We start from the raw sequence: 27,466 nt of genomic DNA, 5'->3' as shown, positions 1-27,466 counted from the left end.
CAGCTCTGAACTTCAGATTCCTCAGGCACAGCCGAGCCGGATCACTGCTTACTGCATAAAACTCTGCGTGTGCTCTGCGTTTGTGAATGCACGGATGCAATTTTTGCCTGGCGAGTGCATTTTTAAGTGTGAGGTTCTCCACATGGAGACTCTGCTGGTGGTTTGCAGCCAAACCACCAGCAAAGTCTGCGTGCAAGAAGAAGATGTTTTAAAGTGCACGTCTGCGGGGGGGAAAGACAGGTCTGCAGGCGGGCACAGTCCAACAGGTGCTGCCCTGCAAGCCCTTGAGCTCAAACTGACCCTCTGAGCGGGCCGAGTGGCTTTCAGCCACTCGAGTGCGTGTTCTAGCTGTTGTTTCTGGGGCTCCTGGAGAACGTAATCGCGCGCTCCCCTGGGCCTCGCCTCTTCTCCCATCACTGAGTACCCAGAGCGTGTCTGACTTGTTTACCTGGACGCAACCTGAGTTGCTCCCAATCATCCCGCTCAGCGACCCGCGCGACCACGTGTCCTGAAACCCGAGCCCCGTGAACTCCGCGCGGGAACTACATTTCCCAGCGGCCCCCGCGCCCTTCGCAGGAAGGACGTCTGCGCACTAAGATACTCAGTTCCAAGTTTGGAGCTTTTAGCTGCCAGCCCTGGCCCATCATGTAGCTGCAGCACAGCCTTCCCTAACGTTGCAACTGGGGGAAAAATCACTTTCCAGTCTGCTTTGCAAGGTGTGCATTTCCATCTGGATTCCCTGAAAGTCCATCTGCTGCCTCGGTCAAGAGAAACTCCACTTGCATGAAGATTGCACGCCTGCAGCTTGCATCTTTGTTGCAAAACTAGCTACAGAAGAGAAGCAAGGCAAAGTCTTTTGTGCTCCCCTCCCCCATCAAAGGAAAGGGGAAAATGTCTCAGTCGAAAGGTAAGAGCCTATTTGCATTCCTTGCAAAAATGCAAAGCGTTGTGCATGCATTTGTGAATGCATGGATGCAATTTTCGCCTGGCGATTGCATTTGTAAGTTTGAGGTTTTCCACAGCTCAGTTGCATTTCCTGTTTAGTATGTGTCTTTTTTTTTTTTTTTTTGCAGACACAGAGAGTTCCTGTAAGGCAGGGCTTGCAGTTCAGCTGTGCATTGACGTTATTTGCATTCTTCTGCTAGGATTACTGAGCTCTTTCTGCCTTTTGCAGAGTCAGGAGAGATAGAGCACGTTGGTAGCGTCTAAATGTGCAATGCTTTACATAATTGTAAAATTCTTTAGTATGCACACATATAATAGGTAATTTTCTGTGCTGTGGGAATACAAAACTTTTCAAAAGTCTGTAGAGGAAGATGAAAGGTAAAACTTGAGTTAAACTGGTAGGAAATTAATGTAATCTTATATTCCTTTGGGAATGAACCGTTGCGGTGCTAGTAGTTAGCTAAATTTACATTGATATCGCTTTGAACGGTAAGCAACTTTTGATTTTGAAAGGAAGTAAAGGTGAATAATAGCGTTTTACCAAAAAGCGGACAAGAAGGCTTTCTCTTCCGAGATTTTGCACTTTACACCAATCGCTCATGGGTTCACAGTATTTAGAAGCAGCAGTGAGGACGTCGATGTTTTATGTCTTCCCATGTGGGAGATGCTTTGCATCTCAAGGGAAAATATTGGGAGAAAAACTGCACTTTTAAGCATTACACCAGTGTGGGGGGGATTGCATTGTTTCATTGACAACCATAAGGAAATCTTTTAAGTGTGTAATTGCATATATTTAGTCAGAATATATAATAGGTCAGAAGTTCAGGGTGATGGTTTTATGTTTTTGTTGTTGTTGTTGTTCTTAAAAATGTTTTTGTTCTCACAGTTGTATTTTGTAGGCGTCATGTCATGCTGGGGAGGGTATTAAAAATATAAAAATCCTGACATGGCATTAGAGAGCTTAGGGGGGTGTTGTCAGGTGGCCCTAGGACCCTAAGTCACTTGTTTTAGAACAGCCCCTGTTGGGCATAGAAAAAGCATACACCCTGTGAGAGAGAAGAGGTGAGCTCCGCACCAGGTGAGTTAGGCTGCCCAGGGCACTAGGGAGGTGGGTGAGACCCAGTGAAATGCAAGTGTCTTACCAGCCTTCTGCTACTTGTGGGAGAGCTGTGTCACGTTTTAGTTCTCTCTGGTGGGCATCACACCTCTCAGTCCAAGAAGGAAGTAAGAGATATTCGCAGGAATTCGAAGTGGGGCTCTGCTTTTCTTCGGGTATTAGGGGAAAAATGGAAATCTGAAAAGCTAAGTATGCCGGAGTGCCTGGAAATTGGCATTACGAGGTGCCAGTGTTCCCTAGTATGGGGAAAACCTACAGTCTCCCACTTGAGCAGAGAAATAATAGCTTAGAAGGGCATTCCAGGGTTTGATGTATGAGAGAGATTGCATCTGGTTGCTGTGTATTGGGTGTACATTCACGCATTCGTTCAGGTCAGTTTAATATATGAGCAAATATATCATGATATATACACGTGTGCGTGTGTGGAGTGCACAGGATTTGGGGACACACCAAAATATTTCATATGTAGTTGTTTCCTTCAAGGAATTTACCATGTGTTTGGTGAAAGAAAGCACGTGCGCAAATCACTGGGATATCAGATAATTGCATAGGTAGTGAAGCAAAATGGTGTATTTGCAGTTTAGAGACGGCAGTGATCTCTCTGGAGATAGGAAGGGGGTGTCTCATGATCTTATATTTGGACCTTAGGGTTTAAACTCAATCAAGTTTCTTTGCGCATTTTGGGGGCCTCACTCCTAAGGCAGCCCCCTCCTAGCAGAGGAAGTTGGGAAACGGAAAGATGTTAGCATGGCACCCGTAACAGATCAGGCACTGGTGGTTCTGCACATTGATTCCCATTTATCCAGGTAGTTTTCTTCACTGGGTCCCCTTTGGAAGGTGCCTCTGGTGTGAACATGGGATTCCTGTCCAAAAGGAAAGCCTTTGATAGAAGGAAGTATATGATCATTTCAGAAATGGCAAAGACTTTTGGCCTGGTCTTTAAATGTGGAACTGGCCTAATTCAGCTACGGTACTCTCAAATGGCCAAGATTTTTTTTGTTTGTTTTTTTTTGCAGTACCAAACTTCTTTGTAGTACTATAACCAAGTGAAATGGAGGAAAAGTGAAAGGTGGCTACAACCTCATAGTATTGAAGAATTTAACAACATGTTCAATTCCAGGACTTTACGAACTTTCTAGATCACTATAATTCGGCTTTACAGACCTCTAATTTAAGGAACAGCAGAGGCAAAAGAATTACAGACTCCCTGGGAGCTGGAAGGACTGGGTTACTTCTTTTCAGCCTTACTAACAGTGAGATTCCGAGAAAGAATTTCTTAAAAAGAAATTTTGTTTTCCACAGTTGTAACTTTAGGTGGTATGCTTTTCTGCTTGTTTACATTAGCTGTCTGGGGTTGAGCTGACATTTTTTAAATATTAAAGTGGTAGAATGCCTTTTGAGGAAATCTGAAATGTAAGTTAACAGGAAGGGCACCCAGAAAGTGCAGGAATTCCTGCACTTTACAGGAAGACAGGCTACAGGAAAAATGTGTCATCTACATTAACCGGAGAGTAAAAACCATTGTTATCAGCCATAATGATCTGGGGAGGGAGGCGGGGGAGGGAGGTCTGGCATCCCCCAGTTCACCTGAAAATATACAAAAAGTTTGACCCCGTTATAAATGCACTTTTTCTCACTTCTCCTACTGTTCACGTTTAAAAAATATTAGTTGAGCTTGGTTTACAATAGTCATAGGTACGTTGTGTCAGGGGCCTGCGTAGAAGGAATTACTCAGAAGCACATAGGAGAGGGACAGGCAGCTTAGCCCCACTGTGGGTTCTTTGCCTCTGTAATCCCTGCCACCCTGGGAAGTGAAATGTGTAAATTTCTCATTCTGTAAATTCCTTTGTTAGGTTGCACCAGAGAGACTTGTCATGCTTAGCCTGTAATCTGAGCCAGTATGTTTTATAACCTCGTGCCTTCTCAGGACACAAAATCAGAACAGGTACCCTGGGTTTCCTGAGTTTGTTTTGTATCAGTGTGGCATTCATTACTTTACAACATGCTGCAGGTCAGCTGCAGGGGCTTTCCCCGGGTCTCTTGGTGGTAAATTTAACGCTGGGGGAAAGGGTTGAGATTCTCATTCCTTTGTTTTTCACAGACCAGTATCATTAGAACTTCTTTACATTGTTTTAAAGTCTGAAAGGTCTATAGGGGATATTTTTGAAACTTAAAAGAAAAAAGTACATAAATAATACTTTCTTGTAGAAACATTTTAAAATGTAGGAGAGGAAAATAAGAATCACTGGTTACCACAGTATACATTTTGGCATATATCCTGTTGGACTTTGTTTCTATTCGGTATATGTGAATGATAAATCCACAATGTGTATAAAGTTATTTAGTTGCCTTTTGTTTCACTGACCAGTTACACTACCGAAATATTCCAAGTTAACGTATTTCTACATTGCTAATAGCTAATTCTAGTGTCTTTGTTTAAATGGAACATTCGTGTTTATTAACTCTCAGTATTAGGACTATTGCTATGATAATCAGTCATCCCAGTTCAGACGTGCTCATGTATCGTATGGCCTGAGACTCAGTTCCAGGACACAGAGCTACAGCTTATGGGGGTATAATTCTTCCCCACGCCCCATCCTTTTCTTCGCCTTTTAAAAATAACTTTTTTATTACTATAAAAACAATATATACTCATTGAAAAAATTCAAGCTGAAGAGAAATTCACACGAAAATAAGTCACTCAAAGTCACACCACCCACAGCTAATTACTGTTAGCTTTTTTAGTGACCATCTCTCTGCATCTGTACCTGCATATGTATATTTGCATACCTGCTCTTTTACACACTATATATATTTTGCACCTTGCTTTAGACTCCAAAGATCTTGGACATCTTTCCATACTCGTGCACATACAGTTTCCTGGTTCTTTTTAGCAATTGCTCATTGTAATTAATAAGAATGTAGCTGTTTCTTCAGTCTCCAGTTGGACTTTCACAGAGTTCCCCTTTCTTACAGCTATAAACCAAACTGCAAGGAATACCTTGAACACACATTTTTGCCCGTTGGCCCAGTGATCTCTTTAGGATGAATTCCTAGAGGTAGAATTGCTGAGCAAAGGGCAGGCATGGATGTGTTGCCCCTCCAGGGCGCCAGCACTAGTTCTTATTCTCACCAGGAATGTTTGGAAGTACCCATTCTCTCCTTGTAAGCATCCTGCTAAATATCGCCAAATAAATTACTCTTCAAAAAGGTTATATGCCTACCATACATAAAATAATATAAAATAGATATTCAGCAAGGACCTACTGTACAGCACAGGGAACTCTACTCAATATTCTGTAACAACCTAAATGGGAAAAGAATCTGAGAAAGAGTGGATGTGTGTATATGTATAACTGAATCACCTTGCTGTGCACCTGAAACTAATACAACATTGTGAATCAACTCTACTCCAATATAAAATAAAAACTAAAAAAAGAAAAAAAAGGAAAGCTTATGCTCACTTTCCTTCATCCTAGGTATAATAATTTGAAAAAAAAATTTTGCCAATTTGATTAAAAATGTTACTATTCTACTATTATTTGCATCTTTTAGTAATAAAAAAGTTGAACTTTTTTTTTTTGAATTTGTGTTTCATGTGTTTGAGTTTCTTTTTTTCCTCATAAAATGTATCTTTAAAAATTTAATTTGGGGATCAAATTATTTTCAAAGTCAGGCCAGAACATTCCAAGATGGCAGAGCTTAGGTAATCATGGGTTGAAAACTGGCTTCGGCTTTCATGTATCTAAACAATTTAATTCCCTGATGAGTTCTAATTTTAATTTTAACCAAAATGTCTTAAGTAAACATATATTTTATAAACTCATTTTGTTAGACTGTCTGTAGCTATCCAGATCTGTATGAAAAGAATAAGAAAAGTGTAATGATTTGATTTAAATTCTATCTGGGATTTACTAACTTCTGGACATTTCTGCATTTTCAGTTATCTCTACAGGCAAAAGTAGTTTTTCTCTGGTTTCCTAAATAATTCCCACATAAGTACCTGGTTGTGTTATGTGCATTGTTGCAGAATAATTCTTTTTTTCCCTTCGTGTGCAATGTCTAGTCCTAAAAGGTGGTATACTTTACTAGATTTATTAGAAGAATTAAGGCAGGATTGACTTTGATGACCTCAGAGATTATATCAAGTCAGTCACACTGGACCTATTCCTAACGGAGCCGTCCTTAGTATATGTGCCTGTGCGTGCATCCTGATACCAAGTAGCAGAACTTAGAGCTATGCACGGAGTTTTACAGCCTAATCATCTCATTTTACACATGAGCAAACTGAAGCTTTGGAAGAAAGGGACTTGCCTGAAGACAGAGCCATAGGTGGAACTTACATCTCCTGATTCTCTGCCACACTTATAAAACTTTTTTTTTCTCCAGAATTTGTAGTATAGTTCACATTTTGTGTTGTGTTTGTTTTTGTGGGGAGCAGGCTGGCAAGGAAGGCTGACAGTGCAACCAGCAGGGGTTCTTTTTCTGTGCCCAAGAAATGGTGATACATGAATCATGGTGGTGGAGTTTCTCACCAGTTTTCTGCCAGAGGATATTTTGCAAATGCTCTCACTTTAACTGCCAGTGCCTACACAATACAGTGGCCCTTGGTAACTGCTGTGATGGTTGTCTGCCTTTTATGGCCGGTCTCTGAGACCCCTGCTGGGTAGCTCACATTGCTTCTTCCACATCTTCTGCCTGCAACTCTGCTTTTTTGAGCACTGAGCTTATAAGTAATAGGTGCTCAATAAATGTCTGCCAGTGGAAGTATTTTTCATCCATGGAGCTCTCTATCATTTTCCCCTACATTTCATAAAGGCGTGGGGTAATTAAATTGTAATGTAGCTTTCCTGCGCTTCCTGTTTCGCATTATGTCCATTCTATCTTTGCTTGATTATTTGGTAGTTGCAAGGGTAGCATAAAAAGCAACTTAACAGTGGCTGAAGACGTGTGATTTCTCCTGCCTAGGCCTTCTAAACACACTTAAAGTTTGTGTGATCCTTGGCTAATTCTTTTAAAAATATGCAGAACTAAGATGAGTGGTCTGAAGAGTCCAGTGGGATAGGACTGAAGTGAATTCCTCCATCCTGTGCTGGTTTTAGGAGCTGGTTTGTAAGTTACCTCTGAACTTGAGCCTCTGAAGGGTTGTCAGAGGTAATCTGAATGTTTTAAAGAGCTGTCTGCCCTATGACAAAACAGGGAACTCTGTACGGATATCCCCCCCAATAAAACAACTTCCTCCTCGACCACCACCACTGTCTCTGGCCTCCCCACCCCCCACACCATCAGTTTTGTTTCCTGCTCTGCTTCCTCAGATGGTCTTCCTTCCCTGAACTGGCCCATGTGGTTTGGTACACAGTTCATAAAACCCCTCCTTTCTGCAGTGAAAGGGTATTCCTGTTCTGCCTACACACACAAAGTCTATCACAAATCATTGTAATTTAGTCAACTGAGCTCTGATTTGAAGCATTAAGTAGGCTCCTGCTGGGTCTCTCTTCATCTATTTTATTTTCTAGTCTGTATACCCCTCCTTAAGTTGGATTGGGGTCAGCCTTGGTCTGTTTTTTGTTTGTTTGTTTTTTTCCAGAGACAATTAGCTATAGATCTGATGCCATCACAAGCCACACCACACACTCACTTCTGTCACCGTCACCATCACCGCCATCACCATCACTTCCTTGATGTCAGTCATTTTTCAGGTATTATGCTTTTGAATGTCACACAAATCCTAGGGGCACCGATACAGTGACCAGTAACTTGCAGACGAAGAGGCTGAGGCTCCGGTGAGGGCACTCACCTGCCCACGGCTGGAGAGCTGGCAGGCAGTCCAGGCAGAGGCAGAGCCGCGCCTGTCCGGCCACGGGGGCCCAAGCTTATCACCTGGGGCCAGCAAACTACAGCCTGGGGGCCAAATCCAGCCCCACCGCTCTTTAAGCACAGCCCGGTGAGCTAAGAGGATTTGCAGATTTTCAAATGATTGGGAAAAGAATAAAAAGAAGAACATCTCAGGACGCATGAAAATTCTATAAAATTCAAAGTCCGCGCCTGCAAATACAGTTTTATTGGAACAGAGTTCTGCTTATTCATCTATAGACTGTCCGGGGCTGCTTCTCCCTCCGCGGCTGTACAGTCAGATAGCTGCGATGGAGACGGTATGTCCCGCGGAGCCCACAATATTTGTCTCTGGCCCTTTTCAAAAAGTTTGGGGTCCTTGCCCCTCGCGACTCTCTGCAACCCTGTGATGACTCCTGTCCGTGTCACGCTGCTCTTTGGCTTTCGTGGGAAGTTGTCAACCTGGATGACTACTCCGCCTCGACTCAGCCGGGACCTCCGGGGCCCAGCCCACAGGAAGCGTCCGAGGCTGTTGCTCCTGGTCCTGCGATGGCTCGGCCGTTGCTCATTTCCGCTCGGCCGAGCTGCCCGTCTCCTTTGGCCCATCCTGGGGTCCCTGCCCCTCAGCTGCCCTCTTCCTGTTTGCTTTACGTTTCTCTTCCTTTCCCGCCTTTCTTTCCTCTCCCGTGGAGAAGCTGTCCCTTAGCTCTTCTCCTGGTCCCTTCATCCTCCCCTTCTTCGACCCACATTTAACTTCAAGAGCAAATGCCCTCAAGACTCCTCTCGGGCCGCCGTCGCCGCCTGGCTTCGCTGGCCACTCGCGTGACCCGGTCAGAGGGGCCGTCGTGTCTTTTGTGCGGAAGGAGGACGGAAGCCTCCCTCCGTCCTCAGAGCCAGCCTCCCTCTCACCCAGACGGGTTTCCGGTTGTCGCCGCCTGCAAGGGCTGGAGCCATTTTCTCACATGAGCTCCTTCAACCTTGGGGACACTTTTCTGTTGCGTATGAGTGTCCTTTGGCTTTCACAGTCGCTGATGTTGTGGGGATTGTGCGTAATTAGCAGGGAAGGTGGTGGGACAGGTTCTGGAAATGAAGGGAAGGATGGGATGGAGGCTATGTGAGGACAGGGTGGCCTTGGTGGGATGAGCCCAGCTTTGTTCACCGTCTTCCAAATGAGGTCCATTTAAGTCCCACACAAGGAGGTGCTATCTGTCCTGCCATCCTAGGTGGTAGCGCTGCTGGGGTGTCTTCTCTGTGCCGGATCATGTGCTCCGCAGTGGAATGAATTATCTCATTCTCCCCTCACTAGGACCTGATGAGCTGATGCCCCATGTTTTACATGAGCAAACCGAGGCCAGAGGTTAAATGTCAAGGCTGGTAGTGGCAGAGCAGTGGCTTTGACCAAGGTCTGTGTGACCCCAGCACCTGAGGTCCTGGCTCCTCCACTTGAGTTGTCCCTCCATAATAAATGTCTGACCCCATTACCCAGAAGAGATGGTTGGCGATGGAAGACGTGAATGGGTGCCACGGGAACTTGTGCGTACCAGGGCCAGGTATGGTGATAGGAGGGGCTGACCTGTGTCCACCTGTACGTAGCTTCCTTTTGACACGTCCCTTTAAGCCTCTGTTGATCATAGAATATTGAGCCTGACTCATTCTGAGTGTTCAGGTTGAATTCCAAGTACAAACTGCCCATTGGTTAAAAGGAAGGTGGTTTCAGCTGGTCTCTTGAGAGACCCGGGTGTGTACAGACAGGAAGTTTATGGTAAACGTCAGTAATGACTGTTGATTGCATGAGCGACCGTAGAGGCTGTAACTCAGCCGGTCTGAACATGATGTGTCTCCCTGCACATCCAAGTTCAATTGTTTGAAAACAGTAATGAGAATGTGGCCTGTTCGGCAACATACCTAAGTACCTAAGTAGAGGAATAACCCTTTTGGGCTTAGCGATTTCCTTTCTTCTTGGCTATTTCTATGTGAATGTAGCAGTTTCAAGGAAACTGCATCTTCCCTGTCTTCCTCTTCTACTGGATGGAGAGGAAGAAACCAGAATTACCTCCTTTTTGTGGCAGAGGAGGCAGGAGGGTTTGGGAGTGAATTTTCCTATCCACCAGTGCATTCCCTCTCGGCTTTCTCTCCGGCCACAGCACACCAGCCGTACCAGTGCTTCAGCTGTTTCCCGTGACCCCACGCGGAAGCCACGGGAATAGAGGGCCTGGATATTGAGTGACAAGTTATTTATTCCCTCCCTCCTCCAGCCCCACGTGGGAGGGATGAGTTAGAGATAAGGGTGAGGCTAGAATCTGGAGACCCGGTGGGAACAGAATGGCAAAGAGTCTGGAAATTATTTGGTAGTGAATGTGCAGAGACAGCATTTCTGTGATATTTTAAATCTTTATAAGCATCTTCTCCCCACTTTATTTACTCCTTCCTGCACCCCAAACTCCTTCACCGTTGAAAAAAATAACCCCAAAGCCTCCAAACGCGTCTAAAGAGAGAACCTGGATAAGGGGCTTGTCCATATCAGTTCAACAAATAACTTTTTACCGATTACTGTGTTTACGATACTGTGCTAGGTGGAGCTAGACAAAAATGCATTCTGCTCTACTTTCCCACCCACGAGCTCTGCGCCTTGGAAAATCGACTTGACCTCCAGCTTCAGTTTCCGGACCTGCTACATGGAGAGACTGACACTCATACACAGGATTGTTACAGAGATTAAGCAAGGCTGTGTACGTGATGTGCTTTGGCCAGGGCTCGGCATTCGTTTGTTCAGGAAACATTTGTTGACGGCTCTTCTGGGTTTGAGGCATTGGGCTATAGTAAGCTCACCATAAACATAACTTTGCTTTACTCTTTCTTTTCCTCTAGCCCTTAAGGAGCTTGGAGTCTAGTAGGAGGTCAGATTGCACAGAAATGTGTTGAATACAAGCTAGAATCCTAGCTATGCTTAGAATGGATACTGTGGACTAGAAAGCCCTACAGGTGAGGAAGCAATCAGAAACATTTCTACAGTGAGTGTGCAAGTATCCAAAGTAGGTGTGCAGAAGGATCTTGACTTCAAGATCAATAGAATAACCAACAGAATGTTGATAGAGACAGAACAATTCCTTCGAAGAGTAAAGAAGAGAAGATGCCCTAGGAAAATCTCTGCAGAGACCTTATGTGTGTTTGCTAAGAACTTCCTTTTTCTTATGAAGCTCAACTCTGTAGTTATGGCTTACGATCACAATAGGTTAATAAACGGAACGTGTCATATCTCATACTTTTAGGTGGTTGTTTTTTGGATTGTGGAAACTCCAGGAAATCTAGAGGTTAATAGTTAAACAAGTATATCATATCAACTGGGTTTATAGGCACACTGTAATTATATAAGCAAGCTGTTGGTTCAATAATCACCGTCTAGCTAGGGCAGGGAATAGTTTCCAGAGCGTGGCCACGGCTGTAATTTTCATTTTTTATAACCTGCCAACCTGCCTTTTCCATTTCTTAGTTCCTTGTCCCTTTTCTAGAATCAGCTGAAGTCCAGTTGAAAAGAAGGAAAACTGAATTCTCATTTTACTTTTACCTGAAGAGAAGTGCTCCAGAAAGTTCTCGTTTTACCAAACTTAGTTTTTCAAGCATGATTCCGGGTACCAGCAAGGGGGTTCATACATTTCTGAGTGTATTTTTAATTTCAGAAAAATTCCATTTAAAAGATAAATATATTTAATATAATTGTTAGATTAAATCAGCTTTTCTTTCTTTATCTTGGTTTCAAAAACACAGTGACCTACAGCTTTGGCGCTCACCGTAGGCTGTCTCTCGGCATAACTGGGACTAAGTCACCTTCTTTCTCCTTGGTGACTTCCTTCAACTCAGGGTCCGTAGAGTGGACTAGGAGGGTGGGCTGAGTCACCCCCCTCTGAGTCAGGAAAGCCACGGGGCAGGTTTCGCCTCGCCTTGCTGGGCAGTTAAAGAGGACGGGTGACGAGCCAAGGGGCTAGGACCTGCCAGCTCTGTCATCTCCATCAAGCAGCTTGCCAGGTCTCCTTGCTGGGGACTTTGCTCCTGAATGAGCTTCTATTTTTATAGGTAAAGTAGGGAAAATGCAGATTTGATTCTGGAATTGATTTAAGAATGAGGTTGAGAAATTTTGATACATTAGGGTTAGGATGACTTTTTCCATCTTACATTTCCGTCTTTTTTCTTCCTGATGTGACCTGTCTAAGGACAAGACCCACAGCAAGCTGGCAGGGTAGGGGCAGGGTCCATGGGTGAGATCATGTCGGGGAGGCAGAGGACCATGTATTTCTTGGTTGAATGTAACAAGCGTTATTGAACAATTGTGTAAATAACCTGCCCCTCGCACTGTGCTGGGTGACTCCAGGGGACACAGAGTTCCATCTCTACCCTTGAGAAGCTGCCGTCTAGGAGGATGTGTGAGCTTGCCGGGGCCGCCATGGCAGAGCCCGGCACAGCGGGTGGCTTGCACGGCAGGAGCCAGTTGTCTCGTCGCTCTGCGGGCCGGATGCCTCCTTAGGCCCGTGAGGCAGAGCTGCTCCGTGCGCCCCTCCTCCTCCTGTCGCCTCGCAGGCGGCCTCTGGCTCACAGCAGCATCGCCCAGACCTTTGCCTTGGTCACTGCACGGCCTCCTCCCTGTGTGTGCGCCTTGGTCACATTTCTCCTTTTTATATATTTATGTTTTGTTTGTTTTCTTTTTGTTTGTTTTGGTTTTTTGTTTGTTTTTTAAAATATTTATTTGTTTGGTTGCGTGGGGTCTTAGTTGAGGTAGGCGGGCTCCTTAGTTGTGGCTCCTGGGCTCCTTAGTGGCATGTGAACTCTTAGTTGCGGCATGCATGTGGGATCTAGTTCCCTGACCAGGGATCCGAACCCAGGCCCCCTGCATTGGGAGCCCTGAGTCTTAGCCACTGTGCCACCGGGGAAGCCCCCAATTTCTCTTTTTTATAAGCACACCAGTGGGACTTCCCTGGTGGTGCACTGGTTAAGAATCTGCCTGCTAATGCAGGGGACATGGGTTCGATTCCTGGTCTGGGAAGATGCCACATGCCACAGAGCAGCTGAGCCCGTGCGCCACAACGACTGAGCCTGCGCTCTAGAGCCTGCGAGCCACAGCTACTGAAGCCTACATGCCTAGAGCCCGTGCCCTGCAACAGGAGAAGCCACTGCAATGAGAAGCCTGTGCACTGCAAGGAAGGGTAGCCTCCGCGCGCTGCAACTAGAGAAAGCCCGTGCATAGCAACGAAGACCCCACACAGACCCCACCCCCCCAAATAAATAAATAAATAAATAAAAATTAAATTAAAAAAAAATTAAGCGCACTCGTCCTGTTGGATTAGGGGCCTGCCCTCATCCTGTATGACCTCATCTTAATGATATACGCAACCCCCCTATTTCCAAGTAAGAGAAATTCTCACCTTCTGGGGTGCTGGCCGTTAAGACTTCAAGTTAGGAATTTGGGGGAGCGTTCAACCCATGGCATGAGAACACGAGCACGTCCGCAGATGAACCCTCCTGCCTGTGAGAGGCGTGTCAGCTTTGGAACAGGGTGCAGCTGGGGTCCAGCGGAAGGAGAAGGGCCCCCCTCAACCTGGGAATAGAGCCTGTTGGTAGAGGGAGAACGTTAACTCGGCCAAATGGAAACTTTGGTGCAGTGCCTCCCGGGAGACGTGCGATCTGGTCCTGGAGCGCACTGCCTGCCCTTTCTCCTGGGTTTCTGTCGTTAATGACAGACTGGATGCTTCTGAACGGGTTGTGTGTGTGTGTGTGTGTGTGTTAAATGTGAACACACACACACACGCTGTTGCTGTCTTGTTTCCCAAAACGTAGTTAGTGTTTGCTGGTGAACCGTCTGTGGGTGTCACAGGCCCTTCCATGTACAGACGCAGAGGCGGTGCTGGGAGGTTGGGGCACCTTTCCCTTTGTAACAAATGGTTCCAGTCCTAATGGAACAAAGCTTAGGAGGGACCGGGAGGGAGCAAGCACCAAGGATCTGTGGCCAGGCGAAGCTTATTTTTAGAAAAGGCCTGTAAGCTTTAAAAAAAAAAAAAAAAAAAAAGCCCTCCTGGAGCGTGACCAGGCTCTTCCAATACGGAATAGTTACAACGGGTCTTTTCACCTTGCGTGTCTACCTGCTGGTGTTAATAGGCAGCTTTCCTTTCTTCACGTGGTCTGAGTGTGTTTCGCATAAAATTCTGAATAAAAAACACCGGGATCAGCTTCAGGCACAGGGGACAGGAAGGGATGACATTGGCAGGATGTGCTGTGGGAGGCGGTCAGGGTAGGGGCAGTGGGAAGGAACCTCCCCAGCTTAGGACAGACGGCCGTCATCGGTGAGAGGGACCTGCCGTGGCGTGGACGGCAGTGTCCCTCAGGTGCACGGCCGGGTGGACGCCGCAGAACAGGCACGGGGAGGTGAGGCATGGCTGAGAGCTGGCCGGAGGGCCCCGGGGCAGGTGACACACGCGGCCAGAGGACAGGTGCGCAGGCAGGAAGTCAAGAATGAGCTGAGTCAGCAGGGAAGGGACAGAGAAATAGTCAGCGGGGAGATCCGCTGGAAAGCCGGGACCAGAGGGTGAAAGGGTCTGAGGACCCAGGCGTGACTATAAGTGAGACTTAGTGTTTATTCCATATTGGCCCTACACGGAGAAGATAACTGTCCACCTCACCTGTCTCCTGCAGCTTCAGAAGCAGTCTTTGTTCACCTGGCTGTAGTGTGACGTTGCCTTCCCAGGCGGCCAGGGAGCCAGGGTGTAGACGGAATCGCGGAAAAAGAGCGACGGAAACTAGTCTGGGCTTGTTTAAAGCGCCGCCCAGACCTATCTCCCCGCTGGGTACCTGCAAACTGCTCTCTAAGTGGGACCAACAGAGTCAGAGGGAAACAGGAGGCAGTGAATCCGCCGGATGGCCAGGCCACTGGATTTAGGACTAAAACCAGCCTCTGAGTTTCCATCTCAGATTCCGAGGTGAATACGGTCTCATGTGGAAAAGGCAGCCCTGACGCCTGGACATCCAATTCCAAGGCAAAGGGGGGAAGGAGAAACGCAACTTCTAGAGGAAAGTGCGTGCTGCTTTTCTGCTCTAAAAAGGGTATCAGGGGGCACCTGAAACTAATATAATATGTCAATTATAATTCGATTTAAAAAAGTAAATTGGGGAACGCAGCGTCTCAGTCTTTGCGAAAGCAGTTGGGCAGTGTCGAGAACCTGGACAGTTGTGTTCACATGGATGAGAATCTACCCAAAATAGCACGTGATTTGTGAGTGCCTACTGTGTGCAAGGCTTTGTGATAAGCGCTAAATTTAGGGCAAATCTTCATAAAAAACCGGAGGGGTAGGTAAAATTATTCCCGTTTTACAAAGGAGGAAATTGGCACTCGGGTTAACAATTTGCCCGGGGTCACAGTTAGTGGTTTGCAGAGCTGGGATTTGAATCTAGTTCACTGGAGTTTCAAAGTGCATGTTTTTCATTGTGTGACGGCCATGTGAAAATAGTGAACACTAGAAACACCCTGTTGCATAATAGTAAGGGGATAGCTGGAGTGACAGATGCCTGCCTGCTGTGAGAGTGATGGAGGAGGACGCGCGCACTGCTGGGAAGATGCTTATGGCCTCGGAAGAGTGGATACAGACAGACAGGGAGCGTGGTCCCTGGGATGTGTGTTTGTGTATTTGTGTGTGTGTTGTTTTCCCTCAAATAAGGGTCTTTGTTAAGGACAGTTTTACTGAATCCCATTGCAGGAGGTACAGTGGAGCCTGGTAGGAACCGAGACAGGCATTTTCTGACTCCTTTCTCTCTCCCTTTGCAGGGGGCCTCGTTCTGCTTTTCTCAGCATCTTTATTGTTTTTCTCAGAGTCTTTACTGGACCAGGCTTCGCCACCTGATCGATAGGCACAGGGTTTAAAAGAGCTACTGCCCCTGCATCTATGCAACTTTGTAGCTTGAGTACCCACCATGCTTTGAGTAGTTACCGTCTCTGGTCTGAGATCAAAATCTCTATTTTGCAAAAGAAAAAAAAAATTCTGAGGCCATGGGGCTGCTGGACCGACTGGGTCCGAGTCGGGTGTTCAGGTGCACAGGGAGCGTGAGGGTTAAGCATGTGGCCCGCTGCCCACGCAGAGGTGCTGTCGGAACAGGTTATCTGAGTGCGGGCGTGAGTGAGACAAGTGCAGTGACGTCATATAGCAGGAAATACAGGAAAAAATGAGAACAATGACTACGGTTGCTCAGCCTTGAACTTGAACGAAGCTTTGACAGCAGTGTGACCTGTGGTGTTTTACATTTGCAGGCCGTTTACAAAATTTGCTCGCTGTTAATGATGAGAACTTAGTTGTGAAGGAAGGAGCTGTGTCTCCTCATGTTTCCTCATATTCTCTGTGAGTGGAAGAGGCTCAGCCCGTAAACACCACCGTTTGCCTTTATAAGGAGGCCACTTGAGCGCTGAAAAGAGCGATAATACCATCTGGTGAACAGAGTCGACACCCTGGAACTGAAGCGCAGCACGGAAGGGGCGCCCCGACGCTGCCTGATGGCTGAGTGATAAATACAAGATTAACTTTCCGCGGATGTATGTGCGGTACAGAGAGTCTGGGCGATAGATACCTGGCGAAATGTAAAGGGTTTAGAACCAGGGGATGTCACATCCAGCGGAGACCCTAGAAAGCATCTAGGCCAAGCACTTCATTTTACAGATGAAGCAGTTATGATAAAGAGAGATTAAGTCACTGGGAAGTCCAAGGTCACGGTGGATTAGGTCAGGAAGACGGATCTCCTGACACTCACACGGGCTGTTGTCAGCATCCCAGGTGCGCCTTGAGGCTAGGCCAGCCTGTGGCTCTCCAGGGGGAGCCCTCCTGCTCCTGGTATAAAGACAGAAACTAACACCCAAAGACAAACAGTGAGCGAGAGCACCAGGCCCAGGCAGTCAGGACCTCTGTTTATTCAGTGGGTCATCAGATGATTGAATGGGTGTGTTCAGTCCTGCGTGCAGTCATCCATCCATGTATCCATCCCCTGGCTGTTCGTCAGATGCTTCTTGGTGTGGTTTACGGCTGGGTACCAGGGAGGGTGCAGAGAGATGATCCTGCTTGCAAGAAGCTCGCCTTCTAATGAGGGACAGACGTGTGTACCAGCATTCGTGACTTAGTGAGAGCTCAGAGGAAAGGCTGAGCAGCTGCTTGGGTCTTGGAAAGGGAATGGGAGACGTGGAGGTTGGGGGGGGGGCGGGGAGTCTGAGCAGCCCTAGCTCTGGTTTGTGGGGCAGTGTGTGCATACTTGAGGGTCCAGGACCTCCTAAAGCCTCGTGTGGCTGGGCAGTGAGGTGAGGGAGGGGAAAAGGCAGGGGCCAAGGGAGGGAAAGGCCTTGCAGTTCGAGAGCCGTTCATTGCCTGACTCAAACGCACAGTATGAAGTGCTACTGCGAGAGGGTTTCTTCCAGCAGCTAGATGAATATGATTTTGTATTTTAGACTCAATTCTGCATCGCTGTCCCTTGGCAACAGGTTTTGTTAATGTTCTGAGCTGGGTTTAAACTGGAGAGCCAAACTGGCAACGAAGAGCCTTCCTTTGGCAAGTCTGTGACTGACTTTATCAGTTAGGAAAGGAACAAAGATACCAAGCTTTACGGGAAAGAGTTTGCAAGGGTCGCTTCGCATGGGTCGTCTTCTTTCACGACCGTTTGGTGGCAACTCACAGTGACATCTTGTTGGCGGTGCACCAGCGCCCGCTTGCCTCTGCACTGGGGCATCCCCGGAGGGCTGCCCGGAGGCCTGACTATAGGGCTTTCCTTCATAGCTGCCTGTCTCCCACCCTGCTTCTTTTTGCTAATGAACTTGACATTCCCGCCTGCCAGGCCCTGGGGAGATTACCCCATTTGCTTTCCTCGGTGAGGGCAGGCAAGTGCTACTCACATCGGAGGGCGTGCCGTTCTGGAGGTTTTACTGAACAGAAACCCCAGCCTCAGTTCTAGAGCCCGAGGTTCTAACTGTGGGGACCCTTGGGAGTGGGTCCTGATCTCTGAGAAAGGAAAACTGCTCCATGGAGCCCAGTGTCGTACAAAAGTGCAAGAGGGCGCACCAAGAAAATGCAAAACCACACCTGAGGTGCTTTCTTCCAAATGTCATGAGCAGTTCATATTATTTTTGTGTTATTTTCAACTTTTTTTTTAACTCCAAATTTCCAAAGCCTGGGCTTCCCTGGTGGCACAGTGGTTGAGAATCCACCTGCCAATGCAGGGGACACGGGTTTGATTCCTGGGCCGGGAAGATCCCACATGCCGTGGAGCAACTAAGCCCATGTGCCACAGCTACTGAACAAGTGCTCTAGAGCCCGTGAGCCACAACCGTTGAGCCCGTGTGCTACAACTGCTGAAGCCTGTGCAAGAGCCCGTGCTCTGCAGCGAGAGAAGCCACTGCAATGAGAAGCCCGCGCACCACAATGAAGTGTAGCCCCCCGCTCACCGCAGCTAGAGAAAGCCCGTGCGCAGTAACAAAGACCCAACGCAGCGAATAAATAAATAAATTAATTAATTAATTAATTTATTTATTAAAAGAAAATTTCCAAAGCCTATATCCACAGCATTGTATAATTCTTAGCAACAAATGTAGCAACAAATCAGAGAAAAAAAATTAACCAGTTTTCTCTATTTTTCACTAGATTTGTAATCTCATCTATTTCCTCTTACATCCTTGGGCCTTGGTTTCCTCCTCTTGTAACTAGATGGTCGCTAACTTCTGTTGTTTTAAAGAAATGCCTAATTTGATTGGGAAGATACTTTAAAGCTAAAACATGTAGAGAAAACAGAGAGATGGTGCAAATTGAGAATCGTGAAATTAAGGCAGGTGAACCCTAGTGAATGAAGTATCACTGTTTCAGACATTTCCCCCTGCCTTTACCCCCATTTGGGCTCAAGGAAATCATACAAGCTTTTACTGTTTTTGGTAAAAGTTTGGAAGAAATTAACTACTTAAACCATGCTTTAATAGTAACCTGAATTTATGGGTAACTGGACTCTTGTTTGTTTTCCAAAATGCATTTATCCATTTTAAACTCCTCTGAGAATAAAAGATAAATATTATCCTGCAGTCCCACTCCTGGGCACATATCTGGAAAAAACTCAAATTATAAAAGATACATGCACCCCGATGTTCACAGCAGCACTGTTTACAACAGCCAAGACATGGAAGCAACCTCATCGACAGACAAATGGATAAAGAAGATGTGGTGCATATATACAATGGAATATTACTCAGCCGTAAAAAAGAATGAGATAATGCCCTTTGCAGCAACATGGATGGAATTAGAGATTATCATACTGAGTGAAGTAAGTCAGACAGGGAAAGACAAATGTCATATGATATCACTCATATATGGGATCTAAAAAAAAATGATACAAGCAAACTTCTTTACAAAACAGAAACAGACTCATAGACATAGAAAACAAATTTATGGTTACCAAAGGGGGAAAGGGCGGGAAGGATCAATTAGGAGCTTGGGATTAACATATGCCCACTGCTATATATAAAATAGGTAAGCAACAAGGACCTACTGTACAGCACAGGGAACTACACTCAATACCCTGTAATAGCCTGTAATAAAAAAGAATCTGAGAAAGGATACATATGTGTTTATATGTATATATGTGTGTGAATATATATAAAACTGAATATATATATATATGAATATGACGCACTTTGCTGTACACTAGCAACTAACACAGTGTTGTCAATTAACTATATTTCAATTAAACAAAAAAGGAAAAGATAAATAGTGGAGACTGAGGAAGAAATCTGTTCTTTATGTAAGCTGTAAATGCAAGAGGATATGACCAAGAAAGGTAAGGAAGTCTTTAAAAAAGGGACGGACAGCTTTATGGGTTGTTTTAGATCTGAAGTTCCTAAAGGTTAAAAAAAAAAATTCTACAATATATTTCAATGCATCTATTTGACAGGCCTGAAGCAGTTACTGTCTGCTAAGGTTTCCACTACAGATGCAAGAAAAAAAGTGTCCTCTTGCTTCCTGTCTGTCTGATTGTGGCCGCCCAGATTGCATGGGGGAATACAGGGGAACAAATTGGTGCATTTCCTCTGGGTTATGGAAGCTTCTATTGAAATTGTTAGAGAACAGAGTTGATGTGACAGCAGTTGGACTCTTGTGACCAAAACTCAAAATTTTTTTTATAGGTTCTTTTAGCATATGACTGTAGTCCATCACAAATAAAGCTACAAAGTGTGTTAGTGTTATTAAGGAAAATAAGTAAATAAATAAATAAATAAATAAATATATTTCAATCATTTGGAATTGATTAAAAAAATACATATTCTGCCAGCAGTGTTGGATTGTTAGACTGCGAACAGCACTTGAGAAGAAGTGCAGCTGTCCCACTTCTCCGTCCTCTGTAGAGATTTAGCCTTGGAAAGATAGCAAGTTTGCAAACGAACGATCTCATCTCAATTCCATCCTTTTCCCCTGGAGCTTCTGCCACCCCAGCTCCACGGCCTCCCCCCCCCCACCAAGAACACAATCCTGTGGTTCTCTTGAGTCAGAGAATATTTCTTCCTTTTTCTAACTGTTGGATGTGCTAGTTATCAGGCAGGCTTAAAATGAGAATTCATGAAGAAATGCTGATATTTAAAAAATTGTCTACTAATGACAACAGTAAATATTCTGAGTATTTTTTTTTGTAAAAATGACTGATGGGGGCTTTTATTCTGGTTAATTGCAGCCTGGAAAGAACTGTAAGACGTGCTCTTCTTTCTTGTTTGCTAGTTTATCCTCAGAGCCAGACTTAGTGCCCAGCACGTAGTAGGCGCGGAGCATGTACTGTTTGAATTAATTCTTGATTAGCAACATTAATTGCTGATTAGTTCTGCAAACTGGTAAGGTAGACTGACACAGGCTTTGGTGAATTCTCTCCCTTTTTTAACCTTTCCTCTCCCTTCTCACATGAGAACTTTTTTTTTTCCCTAGTGTGTATGAATCTTTATTTTTTTTATTGATTTTTATCGGAGTCTGGTTACTTTACAATGTTGCACTGTGATGGACACGTATACGTTATTGATACTGTGTATAAAATAGACAACAGATGGGAACCTGCTGGTGGCACAGGGGACTCTACCTAATGTGCTGTGGTGACCTAAATGGGAGGGAGATCCAGCAGGGAGGGGACTTCTGCACCTGTGTGGCTGATTCTACAGGAGACCTTCTTATCACACCTGCAGAATCCTCGCGCGTCTTCTTTACGTATGGTTTTTATTGTGGTCACATATCAATACGTGTAACGTAAAATTCACTGTTTAAATCATTTTAAAGCCTACAATTCTGTGGTTTTAGTGTCTTCACAAGGTTGTGCAACCATCCCCACTGTTTAGTTCCAGAACAGTTTTATCACCACAGATGGAAAGCCTTCACTCCCATCCCCACCCCCTGACCCCTGGCAACCGCTGACTTTCTGTCTCTGTGGATTTGTCTGTTCTAGATGTTTCCTGTGAATGGACTCCTGCAGTATGTGGTCTTCGTATCTGGCTTCTTCCGTGTGGCCTGATTGTTTTTCGAGTTTCGTTCATGTCGCAGCTTGTTATCAGTACTTCATTCCTTTTTATGGCTGAATAGCATTCCATTGTGTAGATATATCACATTTTTTCCCTCTTTATTTCCTATCAAAATCTAGTGTCTAAGAGAACCTTTTAAGTAGCTAATAAACTACATAATAAATAGAACTTAAAAACTTATCCAAGGGGAATTTGCATTGTTCGAGTGGAGAGCAGCTTAAAATAAAGTTATATTTCTGATGGGGAAATCTCCAAGACGGGAAGACATTTCCAAGGGGATAGGGGATTATTTCAGTGCCACTGAATTACATATTCATGAGCATCTGACTTCTTGCAAAGCCAAGTCTGCCAGTGGCTGTGGGACTGGAAAAGGTATTGAACTGAGCACACGGGCACAAGGGTTCTGATCCCGGGTTAGTTGTCCGTTAACTACATCGCCTAGTGTTTTCTGTTTGTTGTTTTGGTTTGATTTTGATCCAGGCCTTCTGCTAAGGTCTTTTATGTAGCTTTTTATCTCATGTAATCCTCACAAAAATTGCATGGAACAGGTCTGTGTTTTTTGCACATTTTGTAAACGAGGAGTCTGTAAATGAGGAAATGTAGGAAGACTAAATCCCGAAGCTGAAGTTTCACTTGAAGTAAATTGTGGGGCAGGACTCAGACTCGTGTCTGATTATCTTTAGCCTGAGCTCAGAACCACTTTACGGCAGGGGTCGGCAAACTACGACTCACCGTGTGTTTTTGTAAAGCCGATGAGCTAAAATGTATACACTTTTAAATGGCTAAAATAAGCAAAAGGATGTGTATAACTGAATCATTTTGCTGTACACCTGAAACATTGAAAATCAACTATACTTCAATGTAAAAATTAAAATAAAAAAATCAGTCTTTTCAGTTAAAAAAAATAATCAAAAGGAATATCTCGTGAGCCATGGAAGTTGTACAGGATTCCAGTTTCCGTGTTATACATAGGGTTTTGTTGGGACCAGTCGCACCTGTTTGCTCTTTGTGTCATCTCTGCTTTCATGCTGCCATGGCAAAAGTGAGGTATTTGGACAGAAATTACGGCCCACAAAGCCTAAAATATCTCCTATCTGGCCCTTTGTGGAACACATTTGCTTGTCTCCTCATCTGTAAGAGGGAGGCAGGGAAAGAATTCGAGTCAATTCTTCTTCAAGTCCCTTTCAGCTTTGATGTTCTGAGACGTGCAGAGCATGTTGTTTAGCTCTTGCGCTTTCCTGGGAGGTCTCCAGCTCCCTCTGCCTTCCTCACGTTCAACAAATGAGTTTGCTTCTTTGAGGAGAAAGATGGAGTCCACCTGAAATAGACATTCCTCCCGCCCACCCCACCTCGGTCACGTCCCTCCGGGCCCTGACCTCACATCTCTCTCTGCATCTGTCCTTCCACTGGTTCATCGGCTCTGAGTCATAAACGAGGCTCTGGCTTATTCCGTGCCTGTGGTACCCAGGCACTCCGCGGGGCTGTGAAGAAGGTTGAGAGGTGCTATGTGTAATGTTTCCATCTTAGAGAGGTGAAATTGCTTCTCCAGGACACATCCGTTAGGAAGTCCTGGTGCTGGAGGATGAGGCCCAGGGCCATTCCTTCTCTTGACCCATGTGATCTTTGCCCTCTGCCTGCCTAGTTAACCCTGAGCCCTTGTGGCCCCCATTCATCTACGTGTGCCTTCTTCATCTCCCCCTGCTTTTTCTAGTGTCCTTTGCTTTCCTGTATTCAGCTTGCATCCTGAGAGCAACATTCCCTCGGGGCGGTTCTGAGCATACCCGCCAACCTACCCCCATCTCACCCTCTATGAGACTCCTCTCCTCACGGGTGTATGTAGGGCAAAAAAGCATGCGTTCAGTTTGGTTCTGTCGCTGGCAGGCATGTGACCCTGAATACGTGGCTTCGCTAAATCTGAGTGCGCACACATGTAAAATGGGATGGTGACCACAGCAGCCACAGAAGCTCAGTTTGGGAATTGAACGAGATCACGTATGCGCTCCTCCTCAACGTGCCTGCACCTAATAGACACCAAGGACTACAGCTCTTGGTCTTCTATTATAAAACAGTATTCCTACCTTTCTTTTTTTTTTTTTTTTTGAGTTTTTTGCTTTTATTCCAGAAATTTAACAGTTTTAATTTGTATGCGTTAAAAAAATTTTTTTTTGTTGGAGTATAGCTGATTTACAATGTTGTGTTCGTTTCTGCTGTACAGCAAAGTGAATCCATTATACACATACATGTATCCACTCTTTTTTAGATTCTCTTTCCATATAGGTGATTACAGAGTATTGAGTGGAGTTCCCTGTGCTGTACAGCAGGTCCTTGTTGGTTGTCTATTTTATGTGTAATACTGTGTATATGTCAACCCCAATCTTCCAATTTATCCCTCCCCGGCCCTTACCCCCTGGTAACCAGAAGTTTGTTTTCTGTACCTGTAACTCCGTTTCTCTTTTGTAAATAAGTTCATTTGTATCATTTTTTTTTTTTAGATTCCACATATAAGCGATATCATATGATATTTTTCTTTCTCTGTCTGAGTTCTACCCTATTGCTCAGTCCCAAGCCCCCGAATTACCTGGCTCGGTTTTCTGGGGTGTTTCGTTGTCTCTTTCCCCCCAAACCATTTAATTTATATTCAGCTTGTCTTCCCCTCTGTCACATGCATCCTGTCCTCTAGCCTCTTATCTTTTCTTCCCTTTGGCATCTCCCACCCCTCCCATACACGGTGCCTTTTTATAGACTGACCATCTTCCCCTCCTTCCCTTTAAGTCCAGTGCCTTTGTCAGGCCTCACCTAAGACCTAGAGCCTCCTGTGACTGGCCCCTCTTGTCCTGGCCTCTTCCTTTATGAACTTCCTTTGAACTTGGAGTCACAGAGCCCGTCGACTGGCCACAAAAGGCACCATGTTGTTCTTCCCACGTGGCCAGGTTATGTGACTTCGGGAAGGTCATCCAACCTGTTGCTGGCAGTGCCTTCTCTATATCATACAGATGATCTCTGAATCACGTACGCTTTCTCATACTGTTCACCATTCAAGCCGCAGAGTCTCAGTACTTATTTTATGATAGGCTCTGAACCGAAGAGAGATGGTGGGGACCAGTTTCACGGACTTGCCCTCGGGAGCGAGTGCCTCCTTAGGGACGCTGCTTGCCGAAACCTACTCCTGGTCCTGGTAAGACCTTCACTCATCCTAGGAGCGGGCCATCAGGGTGGGGTGGGGTCGGGGGAATGACTGACCACAGGAGAGGCTGCAGCAGCATAGAGCAAGGAGTGATTAATTCGGGGGGCATTAGGAAAGGCTTCACAACGGAAGTGAGGTTGGAGCTGAGTGTTGAAGGATGAGTAAGCGTTCATCAGAAGGGGAGAAGGTTTTGGTCAGAGTGCAGAGCTTAGGCAAGCAAAGGAGGCATGGACCTGCATGTCCTGTGCGGTACGTAAGTTTTTGGTACAACTGGGTTTTATCTGCGGTGCAGTGTCTTGGGGTGTTGGCGGAGAGGAGGTGATGGATGGAGTGACCGAAACTCAGATTTTCTTTTTTATTATTAAAAAGTCCATGCTCTTCTTCTAGGACCTCATTCTCCTTACATATAGAAAGTCTGAATAGAGTTGGTCCTAAAACATTTTTAGGTATTCTGACATTCTAGGTTTGTCTTTCTGTACACTTGATCTATAATTTGGTTATTTTCAGGATTTTTTCCCCCTTTTTTCTTTTCTGTCCCTCTGCTTCCTGTATGCACGTTGTGAATACAAAGGTTGATAAGGTCATACGTTTAGTGGTACCTCAGCTGGAAGTTTCTGGATGGAACAGGGTGCTCTGCTGTTTGATTTCTTAGCCTTGAGGATGATTCCTGAATCAATGAGAGTTCGTTGTTAAAAGGTATAGAAATTGATTCTTACTGATCTTGGCAGGAAACGAATCCATGGAAAGAATTTGGGATAGTTCGTAAAAGACGCGGAAAGACCAGAGAGTTAGAATCAGAGACAACAGAGCTGGAACAAACATGAAAATATACCAAAGAAAGGAGGCTGGTGAGCCTTCCCTGGCGGCGCAGTGGGTAAGAATCCTCCTGCCAATGCAGGGAACGTGGGTTTGATTCCTGATCCGGGAAGATCCCACATGCCAGGGAGCAACTAAGCCCGTGTGCCACAACTACTGAGCCCACGTGCTGCAGCTGCTGAAGCCCGCATGCCTAGAGCCTGTGCTCCACAAGAGAAGCCACTGCGATGAGAAGCCCATACACCGCAATGAAGAGTAGCCCCCGCTCACCACAACTGGAGAAAGCCTACGTGCAGCAACGAAGGCCCCACGCAGCCTAATTAATTAATTAATTAATCTTAAAAAACGAAAAAACAAGGAAGGGGGCTGGTGCCGACACCACTGCTACCGCTAGTGGGTGGACACCCAGCTGTAGCTCTGCTGCAGGACCTGGGGTGTGAGTCTCATCACAGCTGCTCCAATGAGGCTTCCCAAACGGGACGGAGCGGCCGCTGCTATTGCCAAGTGCCAGATTGGATCCTGTGCTGCCCTTGCCTCTTTACATCGCTAGGGATGATGCCAGGTCTACCGTGGTTCCCAGGGCCCAGACTCGCGCGCAAAGGATGCTGAGAAAGTGAGTATCCAGCGCTCCTCGCTTCCGTCACGGGCGGCTGGCCCTGCCTCGTGAGGTCACAGACGGTCCAAACACAGGAAGAGGGCTCAGATGCTAAATGCAGGACAAAATCTACTGCCATCCCTCAGCTGGGCATTGTGTGCATGCCCCCAGCTTTCAGACGTATGGGAAATCCAAAGTGTATTTGCATCGGGAAAAGATTTTTACCGACTGTCTGAGATAGAGGGAGGAAGCTCGACTCGGAGAAGTTCAGTAGTGGAGAGAAAACTCTCAGTCTTAGGTTACTCACTGACCTCAAAAGCAAAAGGGCTGGCTCAGCCTTAGTTAGGTCTGTCAGGGAGCTAATTCTGTTTCACTTGACAAAAGTGCGATTTGAAATGTGGATGTCGTTGCCTTGATTTGTGAAGGGTTTTCAGAAACCATAGACAAAATCAGAGAATAATGTTTGTTTTATCCTTATTAAGAACTTGAGTAGTAGAACAGGCGCTTTTCTTGCTTCGCAGAAGGGAGAACTGTTGCCTGTTTGAGTGGAGTCGCTCGCTTGGGGTTATGTAACTACCAGGTGGTAGACACGGGACTAGGACCCAGTCGTCGTTCCCTTTTGCTTTCCGTCTTTTCCCTACACCATGGGTGTTTCTCTAGAAGAACTCCCTGTTTTCTTTGGGTAACAAACGAATTGCCTGTAAATGCCCAAGTACCATGAAGAACATTAAAAGAACTCTGATTTTATGCCTAACGACTGGGTTGGCAGGCCATAAACAGTAGTTTTATTTCTTAGGAGTGGTTATTTGGATAAGGCGTATGGTGTGTTTCTATACTCTGGCTTGAAAAAGTAAACCTCACGGAGGTCTCTCTTCCTTATTTTGAGATATTTATACCATCAGCTGCAGTTTCAAATGTATCAATCTGAGCTTTAGTACACATTTATTTCATGTCATTAAAACACGTGGGTCAGGTGGCCTAAGAAATCAGATAGGTACACACACACCTAAGGAGTTAAGAGTTTAAGCAAGAAAAAAATGTTGTTTATTTTTTACCCTGCAACAAAGGTATTTTGGGTATGTGGCATGTGGTCTTACCAGCTGCTGGCTCCCTGAGTGTTAGATTAGCTTTCGCTGCTTTCGTCTCTTCTGGGGATGAATGGAAACCGGGCCGGGGGGAGGGCAGATCTATCGCTTGGCCTAAGAATATCAGGTTTATATAATCGAGCCGGTGACTGACGGCGCAGCGTTCAGTGGCTGAAGGCTGGCATTCTCCTAGGAGAACGGAGACAGCTTGGATTTACGTGAGTCAACAAGTGTCTGGCGTGATGCAAGGGAAGCCTAGACGATACTGAGTGCTTAGAGATTGAATTGCTGGATTCAGAGTCGTGTTACACGGGCTAAATCAGTGGCCGCAGGACTGGCGGGGCCAGGT

The 27,466-nt window shown here is 45.7% G+C and overlaps 1 protein-coding gene and 1 non-coding gene across 3 annotated transcripts in view; both read left to right on the top strand.

Annotated features, from left to right (window-relative positions):
- The first annotated feature begins 625 nt into the window (after window positions 1-625).
- The window catches only part of MAP2K6 (mitogen-activated protein kinase kinase 6), a 112,919-nt gene continuing 86,078 nt past the window's right edge, over window positions 626-27,466 (top strand). Inside the window, exon 1 of one of the 2 annotated variants that reach the window (XM_057716409.1) lies at window positions 626-907. In XM_057716409.1, the coding sequence (XP_057572392.1) occupies window positions 892-907 (16 nt within the window). In that variant the 5' untranslated portion in view covers window positions 626-891. Of the gene's footprint in view, window positions 908-14,261; window positions 14,306-27,466 lie in introns of those variants that run through there. The other variant, XM_057716411.1, reaches the window with a different exon arrangement.
- Window positions 19,821-19,952, top strand: LOC130841100 (small nucleolar RNA SNORA31). Its single transcript, XR_009050142.1, has one exon. It is a non-coding gene; the product is annotated as a small nucleolar RNA SNORA31 (small nucleolar RNA).

Source organism: Hippopotamus amphibius, chromosome 17 (assembly GCF_030028045.1).
Source record: "Hippopotamus amphibius kiboko isolate mHipAmp2 chromosome 17, mHipAmp2.hap2, whole genome shotgun sequence".
In the NCBI taxonomy this organism is placed as follows: Eukaryota; Metazoa; Chordata; class Mammalia; order Artiodactyla; family Hippopotamidae; genus Hippopotamus; species Hippopotamus amphibius.
This window is presented reverse-complemented; position numbering and strand designations above follow the sequence as displayed.